This window comes from Miscanthus floridulus, chromosome 10 (genome assembly GCF_019320115.1).
Source record: "Miscanthus floridulus cultivar M001 chromosome 10, ASM1932011v1, whole genome shotgun sequence".
In the NCBI taxonomy this organism is placed as follows: Eukaryota; Viridiplantae; Streptophyta; class Magnoliopsida; order Poales; family Poaceae; genus Miscanthus; species Miscanthus floridulus.
The window spans coordinates 65,086,145-65,100,011 of record NC_089589.1 but is presented as its reverse complement, the minus strand read 5'-3'; the positions used below and the strand labels follow the sequence as shown (position 1 = coordinate 65,100,011).

Below are 13,867 nucleotides of genomic sequence, written 5' to 3'. Positions count from 1 at the left end.
AATGAGCTACACACTGGCCTATGGCCAACCCTTCCATGGCTGCTGCTATGACCGTCTCTTCTGCCGCATTCGGCACCTGAGCTTTGGTCTGTATGAGCCTTTCGAGGAACTCTGATAAGGATTCGTCATCTCACTAGATGCAATTTAGGAGATCTCTCGTTGTTTTCGTTCCCGGATGATACCCTTGGAAAGTGGATACCAGTTCTGCTCTGACTTGACGCCATGACTTGATGGATAACGGCTTCAGCGAAGTGTACCAATCATGCGCGATGTCATCAAACGCCATGATGCGCGATTTTGCGAGAATTTGGGCGTTTCCCCCGGCTGATGTTATCGCGGTTTCATAACTCGCGTGGAACTTCCTTGGGTTTGTCCTTCCGTCGAAAACTAGAATGCGAGGTTTGTAATAGGCTAGCCACGGATACGACTGAAGTTCTCTCGATAAGGGTGAAGCGGGGTCATATGAGCGTTCGTCTTCATCCAGAAGGTTATCGCCTGGTATTACAACGTTTCTGCCAGCGCGAATGGTGCCTCCTGCCCCTACTCCATGTAGTCCTTGAATCTCTCTCACCAATCTGTCCCTCTGGATTTCGACTTCCCTAATTGCTCTCGGCGTCTGTTCAGCTCTGTTACGGGCAGCGGCTTGCCTGAGCAGCTACTCCTTTTCATTCTGGAGTCTAAGGATGTCGTGCTGATACTGATTCAGCATCTTCAGGTTTCTAGCTTGTTCGGTGATCTCGCCGCCTTCATCTTCTTATGGCACTTCATTTCCGTCTTGATTGAGCTGGACTTCTTGAGCCACTCCTTCGGGCGTTTCCTCTCGACCGAAGGGAGGCGTCATGTTGTCTCCCATCACCTAGGGAGCTAGTGGTTCCTCTATTGTCGTGCCATCTCGCGCGGCTGTCCCTGTAGCAATGAAAGCAGCCACCTCGGATGCTTCCGCCCTATTCGTTGGTAGCTTCGTCGCTTTGGTTTTTGGTGGCATGATAAGCTCGAGCGACAACCACGGTGGGCGCCAATGTTGTTCTAGGCCGGAGGCCTTCAAACACCGATTACAACTCGAGCGAAATCAAGCACAAGAAGTGGTTGAAACGAAACTAAAGCAAAACAGGATGAATGGTATCATTAATCCTCCTTCTTCCCTTACAATCCCCCTGGCGGGGGCTATTTATCCATGCTCGTAGGCTTTTCGTGGGATATAAATGCACTTACAACTGCTACAAATTCGAGGAATATTCCCCATCGCTGGGGCTTGTTCGCCATTCGGAGTCCCGCCTTCCTCAGTTGACACCGGCCAGGAGTGATCCGACCGGCTCTGCCCCATGTCGCCCTTTCGGCCGACATGGTGGGCCCCTGGCGGACAGAAACAGTCGGCCATGCGAAGACAGTCGGCTCCTCCCATGGCGAAACCTGCAGGAAACAACCAATCAACCTCTTAACCCCTATTCGCCCCAGCGAATTGCCCGAATCGGTTGTGCCTCTTCCCGGGCGGCACCGAACTCAGCCGAGCCGTTCCTTTAGCCACGGCGAAAAGAGACCGAGCCGGGCACAAGCCGGCCTCTACTGCACCTTTCCATCGCCTTGACGAAAAGGCGTGTCTAGAAGCATGGCGACATGTGCTGTCCTCATTTCGTTGTGGCAAGACGAGGACTTATTACGTACTCACATTTCGCCTTGGCGAGATGAGGGCTCACGTACGCCCCATTTTCTCCCATCATTTCGCCCGTGCGAGATGCCGGGGCAGCCATCGAGCCACATGGGGTGCCCAGAGGTGGGGCCAGACCCAAACACTGAGAAATGAATAAAATAATCGATGCGGTGTGTCTCAACAAAAAACCATGAATTTGTAATGGTACCTAGCAAATTCCGCCGTTTGCGGTTTGAAATGGCCAATTATACTTTTGTCCAGTGTCCCATAGCAAAATTTGCCAAATATTTTGAATGACTTTATATATTGGGCCTGTTTGGTACAACTTATAAGCTGCTTATGGCCAAAATAAGCTGAAATCAACAGTCAAATGTCATACTTTTCAACAGCTTATTCTGACCACGCTTATTCCCACAGCTCTCATTTGTACTAAAAAGCATAAGCTGGATTAGACCAGCTTATTTTGACCACCGCTTTTACTCTATTTGTGCAGCTTATTTGAGAAGCGCTTCTTAGATAAACTGTACCCAAAAGGCCAGGATAATTTACGCGGTCCCAGATACAACCGGCTCGGTTGCACAGTGCAATTGATGTCGACCATCGACGACAATATATATGATGGCATTTGACTTCCTCCGGTTTCCACGCACGCCTAGACTTTAGCCTCTCATTTTGCTCCGGTTTCCACGCACGCCTGCAACACTGGTGGCTCCGAGCACGAACTTTGGTTCCGCCAGGCATGTCCAGGTCGTTTGACTCCCTCGTTCTGCTTGTTACCTGGAACCTCTAGAAGGAGAGAAACAAGCGAACGTTCGAAAGAAGGCAGATGCAGGTGACGGCGTTGTTGGAACACATAGCCCGGAACGGCTGACTTCGCAATCCATTCCCGTCGCACTACTTGTTTTGTAATAGGTCCCTTTGTTCAGCCGTGTTTTTCTGTTTTTTGTTCCGGGTGTGTCGGCGTACGCTGGCTGCTCGCTGTCAGGCCAGCCCGTTGTTGTACTCGTTTCCAGCTTGCCTTAATGAAATACATGCCAAAGCGCGTTCACTGAAAAAAAAAAGAGTAGCGTTTACACTTACTCCGAACTGGAAATTTTTTTTGTTATGTGAGAAATGAATCGTGGCGTGTTCATATTGGAACTGACAGTCAAACGTCTTTGGAACCAATGGAAGAATGAGACTCAGGATGTGTTTGGCTCTTAAGGGGATCCTCCAGAGGAGGCAGAGCCATTTTGGAGGAGCCACAATTTAGCTTCTCTATTTTTTACCGAAAAACGGTTTCTCTAGGAAAATATTTGGCAGGGCTCCTCGAGCCAGGGGGAGCCATGCCAAACATTGTGCCTTGGGACATCCTTTGGTGTCCGCCTTCTCGATCTCGATAAATAACATTGTGCCCTGGGACGGAACCACCATGTCTTCCTTTTTTGTTTGAATATGTCTCGACAATTGTAGCAGTTGAGAAGATCAAAATGTCACTATCGTCTGATGATGAATCATCCAACTTCCTCTGCAGAAGTGATTTGGAAGCACTCATGGCGTCTAGCGTGGAGGGCTTGCTGAGAGGTGTCTACAGCCTGGTGGGAGGTGCCTGCCGCGTCCTGGTACGCGCCTGTGGCTAGCCTGGTGCACGGTGCGGCAAGGCAGGAGGACTACGCGGCGGCCTGGGAGGTGTTGCTGCTGCCTGGGAACTGCCTGCTGCGGTCGGCAGGAATGAGGCGGCGGCGATGATCAGCCCACGGCGCACGAAAGAGGCGGCGCCCTTACTGAAAGAGCGACGTAGGTTTTTGTGGCACTGGAAAAAAATGACGACAAAAAATAAAAAAGGATGTGGGCCTCAAATTTGATTTATTGGAACTCAATTATGGGAATCTCTCGGAGATGGGCTTTTTTTTTCCTCTCCCGATACCTTTTGGGGAGTTACAAAACTATAAGATTTGGGGAAAATTTGAGGTACCGTTGGAGATGCTCTCAGTGGTTACAGATAGCTAGCTAGGATTCCAAGCTAAATAGGCCTTATCCCGATTAGACCATGGAGTGGATCTGTGCATGACGTTGTTCACGCGTGACGGCGTGAGTTTAGAAATTTTCTGCATACCGGGGCATTGTTTAGATTGCAAGTTTTTTCACTCTCTTCATCACATCAAATCTTTGGACACATACATGGAGTATTAAATGTAGATAAAAAAAATAACTAATTACACAGTTTGATTGTAAATTACGAGACGAATCTTTTGAGCCTAGTTAGACCATGATGGGATAATAATTATTAAATACAAACGAAAGTGCTACAATGCTAAATACTGATTTCTAACCCCAATCTAAACCAGGCCTGATATTCGGACAAGTCACATGCACACGTGAAGGAAGGGATCGGAGTTGGAGCCAGAATCTAATTGTGTCACTTTTGCATGTACGTGATCCTGATAGGTAAAATAGGAAAAGAAGCGTAAACAAAATACCATGACTGATGTTAGTTATTGTTTGATTTGATTTGCTCGATGCAGCAAATTGGTTTTATATATAGAGCGGTGCGAGTCTCCCTACGGAGTTCATGTCCGGCTGCTTTACCATGTCCCTATATATGGAGTTCATGTCCGGCTGCTTTACCATGTCCGAGTCCTAGTTTTTTTTTTTAACTTAGATTATTACTGGACAGTAATTGCGGCAGGCGCGGGGAAGCGAAAAACGAAACGGAACCGGAAAACGACAAGACGGAAAGTCTTCCCCGGGAAAAACTGCCGGTTCCAGATAAAATCGGCCGCAAAAATTTTCCCAAAGCTGATGGCTGAATCCGAGCCGCTTTAGGATTAGGTTGGACGAAAAATTATTAGTGGTAAGAAATTTGATCTCTTTATTATTTACTAGCAAATATGTCCGTGCGTTGCGACGGAAAAAAAAACTATCAAGCATTCTTGCAAAACGATGACGTAAATGGTACATATCTACTTATGGTTTATCCTTTTATAATTTATTTTATGATGACCGTGACATCCATAATATAAGTGAATACTAACAATAAATAACAATGTCTTACTAAACCTGTATCAAATAGAAATACACCTTGGTATATTTTTCCTTTCATTGCAAAGCACATAATTATTTAGCTATAAGTATATCATAACTTTAATTTTTCATATTACCCATGTGTTTTTATGACTCAATATCGACCTTTGTAGCTTTTTTGATGCATCATATCAATCTCCATAGTTTTTTTTGTCAATGTGCCAAGGATTTGTCTGTCCACCAGTGATTGAGACCTCTCTTGAATTTTCAAATGGCAGTCCTCGTCAGGAATTATATAAATACATTTATAAGATTTCATTAGATAATAATCTGCAAAGTTTCCGGTTCATTAAGTATTTAGTTGTGCCGCAAAACTGGTTTGGCATTTTTATGATTTTTCTATGATTTTGACGAATTTTACAATATCTTTGTTTTTATAACAAAGAGAAAAACGAAAGAAAAGAAAAAAGGCTTGCATAAGAAAAAAGGCTTACATAGGCTTGGTCTAGACCACAACGAAGCCGGCCCAACTGCAAGAATTCAACCCAGGTCGAGGAATTACATAAATACATTTGTAAGATTTCATTAGGTAATAATCTACGAAGTTTCCGGTTCATGAAATATTTAGTTGTGCCGCAAAACTGATTTGACATTTTTATGATTTTTCTATGATTTTAGTGAATTTTCCAATATCTTTGTTTTTATAGAAAAAGAGAAAAACGAAAGAAAAGAAAAAAAGACTTGCAAAGGAAAAAGGCTTGCATAGGCTTGGTCTAGCCCACAACGAAGCCGGCCCAACCGCAAGGATTCAACCCAGGTTGAAAAAGAAGGCCACCAGGAGAGGCCCACTCGGATCTGGACATTTTGCATCAGGAACCTTGATATATTTCAAAAACTATTAAGACACTCCCACATTTTCTTTTACTCTAGTATCTTTACATCTGGAACCCTATGTCTTTCTATTCTCTTCCTTACTCCTAATCTCTGTTAGCAACGAGACCGAGACCGAGCCGGTGATCGGGGAGGAAGAGGCAGAAAAAAATACAGCGGAAATTTTGCCTTTTTATTATTAGGTATATAGAAGTGTAGATTATTATCAGGTAAAGGTGTAGAGATAGAGATGTACGTAGTACGGGTCTGTTGGGTTCAGTGGCCCAGGCAAAGTCGTTTGGTCAGGCCAGGTAGAAATCTACACCATCAATCCCCAAACAGGCCTGCTACACGCTCAGGCTCAGGTACATGTCAATCTTGAGCACGGCGTTGCCGTCGCTGGCGTTCAAGGTGTGGGTCCTGAACTCGCCATACCCGGTGACGCCGCGCAATGTGCCGGTGCCGCCGACGACGGGGAGCTCCTTGACGTCGACCTTGTCAAGGATGATGTCCCTGCCCAGCACTGCGACCGTGCTGCCGTTGTGAGGCCCCGCCGTGAGCACCATGTTGACATAGGGCAGTGGCGCCAGCTCCGTCTGCGACGCGAACACGTAGGACCCCTGCGCGCGTCCCACGGCACGGGACGCCGCATCGGGCCCTTCCGTCAGCAGGTCGTCGATAACGAACATGTCCCCGAACCGGAGGTTCGGGGCCATTGGCAGCGGCGTCGCGCCCCTGGCCACGCGTACCGCCGTCGCCAGAGCCCCTTGATATGGCGTCACGAGGCCGTGCATGTAGAACCGGAGGTGCGTGCTCGTCGGGGCGCTTCCGCCGACGACGACGACGCCAGCGAAGCCCGAGTTCATGCTCCTGGTGGTTTACACCACAATAATAAGATACCGTCGGACTACACTAGGGTCGAGGTGCATACAGTGAAGCCCGAGTTCATGCAGTGGAGGATAGACTACGCAACTCCCGAGGGGCTGGTGTTACTCAGAGACGTTATGGGGCAGTTCATCCTCTGGCACAAACGGGACATTATATTGACTGCTTCTTCACCGCCTCCCCCTCTCCCAAATTTGGAGCGAGTTGTTAAGGTCGGGGAGATATTTTCACCGTCTTGTGACCCCCACATTCCTGAGAAGCCACATTCTTCCTCGCCTCCTAGCGAGCATGTGCCTGGTGAGATGCCACAACCTTCTCTAGCTCGTACCGAGCAAGTGCATGATGAGATGCCATAGTCTTCTCAACAAGCACAACCGATACATGAACAACGAGTGCCTCCTGAAGAAGGTGATGCACAAGAAGATGAGGACGTGCCTGAATGGGAACTTCGAAAGAAGATTCCAATCAACATAAGGCTAGTTTATGTTCCGATCAAAGACGTCTCGTCGGTGTCCAAGTGGTATTCCCATGACCAGTTCAAGCCTGAGAACCAAGTTAAAAAAGTCCCATCACGGGGTTCTGAGGAGGCCGTCACTAGCAAACTCCACCAAATTACGAAACAGTATCCAAATGTTGATGCCATCGAATGGTCAAAGGATTGCCCGAAAACATATGAAAGAGGCAAGCCCTTCCTACTAAACCGGGACATCCAGCGCCTACCACTTGGAATGAGAAGGTTCTATGATTGGTACTTGCGTGTTCTCCCAACGAGCATAGATATCATACAAGCATGCTTTCCCACCGGCACATTTGGAAGCCCAGCCAGGAAAATTGTCTTTGACTTTAATGACATGCACATATGCTTTCACCTAGGAGAAATGGAGATGAATCTAATTCGAACATGGTGCCTGTAAGTCCTTGTCCTCCCGATATGATATGAATGTAATCTTTGAATTTTGTTGTAACTAACCCACGCCGTGATTTGTAGAATGCAAGTGCACATTGTCAAACAAATACTAAGTGTGAAAGCCGGGTATGTAGACCCTCAAGCTATAGCCTAAACAAATTTTAATTACCCTAAACGGTGGACACCGGATGCCAAAGAGTTAGCTGCTGCAAAGACTCTTTGGGAGAAAGAGCGCATCCGTACGGCGAAACTAAGGGAAGAGTCCCTTAAGGTTGTGGCATACATTGCCATGGCTTTCAAAAATCTCCAACAACACTCTACTATATGGCTACCATACAACTTCGAGTAAGTTCAACTCTATACTTAAAGCTTTGTTCGATATATTTTATTCGATGCAAAAGAGCTTATCTAGTTCTATGATTAAATCCATGCAGCAACCACTGGATTTGTATAGCCGTCGATGTCGGGAGGAGCATGGCATGGGTCTTTGATTCATTAGATAGGGACACGGTGACATACAAAGACTTCATATCGATTCTCAAGACATATACATATCGACAATCCTCATTAGCTTATATGTTTGTATACATACTTGTAACATTCACTTTTGGATACTAACAAGTTGTATTTGCTAAAATAATTCGAACAGGGCATTTAGGTTCTATGTCACTAATCATCATGGAAGACATGATCCAGTAAGGAAGGAAAAGCTGGCTATAAAAATACTATGTACGGTAAGTATAACTTACTTCTTCAGTACTCCGTTACATGGCTGTCAAAAGCATTACTTAACATTTTCATATGCAAAACACACAGTGCCCCAAGTAGAGGCCTGGGAGTGTACATTGTGGATACTATATATGTTCTATGATGAGTAACACCGGTGCCTACGGGAGACACCCCTTAAGGGTAAGTTTGAACCTCTTCACCTGTAGTATAAAAACTTCGTACATGGTATGAAATACTAAACCAAAACTTGTTCTCTTGTAGTGGAGAGAAGAGAAAGGAATGAAAAGAGACCCATACAAGGATGACCAACTCTTAGAGCTCGTCGGTGACCTTTGCAACTTCATATTGGACCAGATTGTACACGTCAGAGACGCCTACCATGACTGAGAGTCTGAGTTAGGTATAAATCCTCAGTACCAACACCTTCGTGAGACTGAAAGGCTAGCTCTAGGACGTTGATAAAAATATGTATGGAATTTGTATATTTAATGATGGATTGTATATATTCTTGTGAATTGGACTTGTAATTGTAGTTTATAGAATACTCTTGTGCTTGTAGTCGCGGTCGTGGGGCGTTCGGCAACGCGAACGCGGTTCGAAACGTTGGTCGCGGGGCATTCGGCAACGCGAACGCGGTTCGGAACGTTGGTCGCGGGACGTTCGGCAACGCGATTTTGAATTATAAATTTGAATTTTTTTTTGCGGAAAAATATACTGTAGGGGCGGTTCTAGATTGAACCGCTCCTACAAATACCTGTTTGTAGGGGCGGCTGGTACTACAGCCGCCCCTACAAATCGATTTGTAGGAGCGGCTCGTATTACCAGCCGCCCCTATAAATACATGATTTGTAGAGACGGTTCGATAGGAGCGGCTGACCAAACCGTCCCTACGAGTAATTACGAATAGCCCTACAAATCGATTCTGTACTAGTATAGGGAGTTCATGTCCGGCTGCTTTACCATGTCCGAGTCCTAGTTTTTTTTAACTTAGATTATTAGTGGACAGTAGTTGCGGGAGGCGCGGGGAAGCCAAAAACGAAACGGAACCGGAAAACGACAAGACGGAAAGTCTTCCCCGGGAAAAAACTGCGGGTTCCAGATAAAATCGGCCGCGAAAATTTTTCCAAAGCTGATGGCCGAATCCGAGGCGCTTTAGGATTAGGTTGGACAAAAAATTATTAGTGGCAAGAAATTTTATCTCTTTATTATTTACTAGCTAATATGTTCGTGTGTTGCAACGGGAGAAAAAAAACTATAAGCATTCTTGCAAAATGATGACGTGAATGGTACATATCTACTTATATTTTATCCTTTTATACTTTATTTTATGATGACCATGACATCCATAATATAAGTTAATGCTAACAATAAATAACAATGTCTTACTAAACCTGTATCTAATTAAAATACACCTTGGTATATTTTTCCTTTCATTGCAAAGCACATAATTATTTAGCTATAAGTATATCATAACTTTAATTTTTCATAATACCCATGTGTTTTTATGACTCAATATCGACATTTGTAGCTTTTTTATGCATCATATCAACCTCCATAATTTTTTTGTCAATATGCCAAGAATTTATCTGTCCACCAATGATTGAGAGGAATTATATAAATACATTTGTAAGATTTCATTAGATAATAATCTACGAAGTATCCGGTTCATGAAATATTTAGTTGTGCCGCAAAACTGGTTTGGCATTTTTACGATTTTTCTATGATTTTGGTGAATTTTGCAATATCTCTGTTTTTATAAAAAAAGAGACGCAAAACTAGTTTGGTATTTTTATGATTTTTCTATGATTTTGGCGAATTTTGCAATATCTCTGTTTTTATAAAAAAGAGAAAAACGAAATAAAAAAAAGACTTGCATAAGGAAAAAGGCTTGCATAGGCTTGGTTCAGCCCACAACGAAGCCGGCCCAACTGCAAGGATTCAACCCAGGTCGAGGAATTACATAAATATATTTGTAAGATTTCTTTAGGTAATGATCTGCGAAGTTTTCGGTTCATGAAATATTTAGTTGTGCCGCAAAACTGGTTTAGCATTTTTATAATTTTTCTATGATTTTGGCGAATTTTGCAATATCTCTGTTTTTATAGAAAAAGAGAAAAATGAAAGAAAAGAAAAAAGGCTTGCATAAGGAAAAATGCTTGCATAGGCTTGGTCCGTCGCACAACGAAGCCGGTCCAACTGCAAGAATTCAACCCAGGTCGAAAAAGAAGGCCACCAGGAGAGGCCCACTCGGATCTGGACATTTTACATCAAAAACCCTGATATATTTCAAAAAGTATTAGACACCCCACCTTTTCTTTCACTCTAGTATCTTTATATCTGGAACCCCATATTTCTTTATATTCTCTTCCCTATTCGTAATCTCTGTTGGCAACTAGACCGAGACCGAGCCGGTGATCGGGGAGGAAGAGGCAGAAAAAAAATAGGACAGAAATTTTGCCCTTTTATTATTAGGTATATAGAAGTATAGATTATTATCAGGTAAAGGTGTAGAGATAGAGATGTACGTAATACGGGTCTGTTGGGTTTGGTCAGGCCAGGTAGAAATCTAAACCATCAATCCCTGCAACGTCGCCACCCAAACAGGCCTGCTACACGCTCAGGCTCAGGTACATGTCAATCTTGAGCACGGCGTTGCCGTCGGTGGCGTTCAAGGTGTGGGTCCTGAACTCGCCATACCCGGTGACGCCGCGCAACGTGCCGGTGCCGCCGACGACGGGGAGCTCCCTGACGTCGACCTTGTCAAGGATGAGGTCCCTGCCCAGCACGGCGACCGTGCTGCCGTTGTGAGGCCCCGCCGTGAGCACCATGTTGACGCAGAGCAGCGGCGCCAGCTCCGTCTGCGACGCGAACACGTAGGACCCCTGCGCGCGTCCCACGGCGCGGGACGCCGCGTCGGGCCCTTCCGTCAGCAGGTCGTCGATAACGAACATGTCCCCGAACCGGAGGTTCGGGGCCGTCGGCAGCGGCGTCGTGCCCCTGGCCACGCGTACCGCCGTCGCCGGAGCCCCCTGATATGGCGTCACGAGGTCGTGCATGTAGAACCGGAGGTGCGTGCTCGTAGGGGCGCTTCCGCCGACGACGACGCCAGCGAGCGACAGAGAGATGAGTAGTGCTAGCTGGAGCAGCATGCCGTTGCCGTGCTTCATGTTGGCCGCGCGCCTTGGCACGATGGAGGGCGGAGGAGCTGATCGATGAGCACAGTACAGCAGGGATGTGAGAACTCAGTCCTGAACTAAGTATTATTCTCTTTTGTTGAGCAGAATTTATAGACCAACCTGCAGTACAAGCACAAAACGGAGGTTGACCATGACTGTCCCTTTTATTGTTGTGGAGCTGCTCTAGAAGCGCGCTAGTCTAGAAAGTAATAGTAGGGGCACATGCTGTATTAGCTTCTGCCCTTCCTTTCCTCGGTATCCTTTCACGCCTTATTTAAATCCAGGGTATAAAGTTTTGGCGTGTCACATCAGCTGTTACATCGGGGTGTTACATAGGAGTGTTCGGATAGTAATAATAAAACAAATTACAGAAGTCATCGATACTCCGCGAGACGAATTTATTAAGCCTAATTAATCCATCATCAGCATCTGTTACTATAGCTTTCCTGTAGCGTCATATTGTCAAATCATGAACTAGTTAGGTTTAAAAGATTCATCTCGCAAATTAGACGCAATCTGTGCAATTAGTTATTTTTTAATCTATGTTTCATACTTCATACATGTGTCCAAATCAAAGTTTTAAATCTCCGGCTATAGCTGCAGCTATAGCCGGAGATAGCTGCTGGGGATGAAAGCAGCTAAGCGATGTAGTTTTTTGCGCTAAGAAAAGCGGGACGCTAATAGCTGTGTTTAGCCGGCAATAGCCGCTAAACTGGCCTTAATTTAGCGTAGCTAAATTGCGAAACGCCGAAACCGGCCTGGCCCAAGAAGTAAGCCGGCCCAACTGGCCTAGAGAGGAGGAGGATACGTAACCCTAGTCAGCACTCATCTCTCTAGTCTCCACTCTATCTTATCGAGCGCTCGCTCTCCAGCTCCGCAGAAAAGAGGAGGCGGCGTCGGCAGCTGCTGCTACTGTGCCCTTCGGCGGCCACGTCGCAGCGGCGACCGGCGGCGTAGGCTTCGAGACTCGAGAGGACCGGCGGCGGCGGCGGCTGTGCCCTTCGACGGCGGCGCGTGGAGGCGACCGGTGGCGGCGGTGGCTTCGAGCGGAGCGACTAACCAGTGGCGGCGGCGGTTTTGGAGGCAGCTGAGCAGCGGCGCGGAGGCAGCTGAAGGCGTGGAACCGGAGCACTGAAGCAGTAGCACCAACGACGACGCCATGGCACAACAATCTGGCAAGCTTCTTATCTGTTCAGTGCTCTGTTTGTTTCCTGAATAATGTACTTTAGTGAAGCTGATGTTTCAATAATCTGTTACGAACCTGAATGATGTACTCCAATGAAACGTGTGGTGTACTCCTATCAATTAGTTATGGATCAATTAGTATTGATTATCAAGTTTATGCCAAGATCATGTGTTTTTTTCTCTTTTTTTTTTTTTGAAAAACAGCTAAATGGCTTAGCTGCAGCTATGTGCAGCTAAGAGGCTTAGCCGGAGATTTAAAACAGTGGTCCAAATATCCGATGGGATATGGACTTAACTTTAAGAGCAGGAACGACGAAGGTGAGTGAACCCATTCTATCGCTTTCTACTTTCTGGAGCTTGGACGATGATTGCCTGAACCGCACAGGGTCTATTTTCTGTGATGCTTTGGAATTAAATTACAATAATGTCTAGAACTTCTAATTAGTATACTATGTAGCCGTACGTTGCAATTGTTGTGTAGTTATACCTGGACGACTAGCGATCATGTCATGTGTTTCAATTCATTTATGAAATGAACTCTTGCCTGGACACTTGCTGCTTTAACTCGTACTGGTACAAAGACGGGCTTTACTCCCGGTGGGGAACCCCCTCTAGTCCCAGTTCCCCACCCGGGAGCAAGCATCCGGGACTAAAGGGGGTCCTTTAGTCCCGGGTCAGGTAACACCAACTGGGACTAAAGGTGCCTCCTGACATGCCACGAGGGTGCCCACCCTTTAGTCCCGGTTGGTAACCCCAACCGGGACTAAAGGTTTTTTTTCCTTTTTTTTGTTTCTATTTCTATTTTCCTTTTTTTTCTATTTTCACGCTGCTACCAGGTTTTTTTTGTTTCTATTTCTATTTTCCTTTTTTTCCTATTTTTAATTGATGATTCGTTTTGGTTTTTGAATACGCATTCTACGCTGCTAGAATATACGTACGTTTATAATGTTCAACATTTTATATAAACCATAGTACGAAGGACCTTTAGTCAACGATCAGCGGTACAATCTTGTTCAAGTTCGTGCTGCTTGGTTCGAGAGCTGAGCTTTTAAGTTAGCTTTCACTCTTCTGAGCAAGCGAGGTGGTGCTAATAGGTGGGACTGGCCAGCAATTCCAGCATATTGCGTACTGGGCCGGCCCATCGAGGCTCCTGTAAACGCCCGGGACTAAAAGACCTTTAGTCCCGGCTGATAATACCAGCCGGGACTAAAGGTATAACTTTAGTCCCGGCTCGTAATACCAGCCGGGACTAATTGATTTGGTTGTGTTCAGTTGCATCGGACCAGCCGGGACTAAAGGTCTTCGTTTTCAATGTCAGCAATAAATGCAAGCAGGTAAATGCAAGCAGGTAAATGTAAGCCGGGACTAAAGCTCGTAAATGCAAGCAGGTACAAGTAAAGCACCGGGACTAAAAGTTCAGTGCTGGTCATCAGCTCATAAATGCAAGAAGGTACAAGTAAAGCA

The 13,867-nt window shown here is 45.8% G+C and overlaps 2 protein-coding genes across 2 annotated transcripts; both read right to left on the bottom strand.

The window, feature by feature from the left end:
• Positions 1-5,868: 5,868 nt before the first annotated feature.
• LOC136488777 (dirigent protein 21-like) lies at positions 5,869-6,387 on the bottom strand. The gene has a single exon (XM_066485598.1). It carries the CDS (start codon positions 6,385-6,387, stop codon positions 5,869-5,871), a length of 519 nt encoding a protein of 172 aa, XP_066341695.1.
• A 3,825-nt stretch (positions 6,388-10,212) lies between these two features.
• LOC136484809 (dirigent protein 21-like) lies at positions 10,213-11,283 on the bottom strand. The gene has a single exon (XM_066481763.1). It carries the CDS (start codon positions 11,207-11,209, stop codon positions 10,652-10,654), a length of 558 nt encoding a protein of 185 aa, XP_066337860.1. The 5' UTR covers positions 11,210-11,283; the 3' UTR covers positions 10,213-10,651.
• Between the last annotated feature and the right edge of the window lie 2,584 nt (positions 11,284-13,867).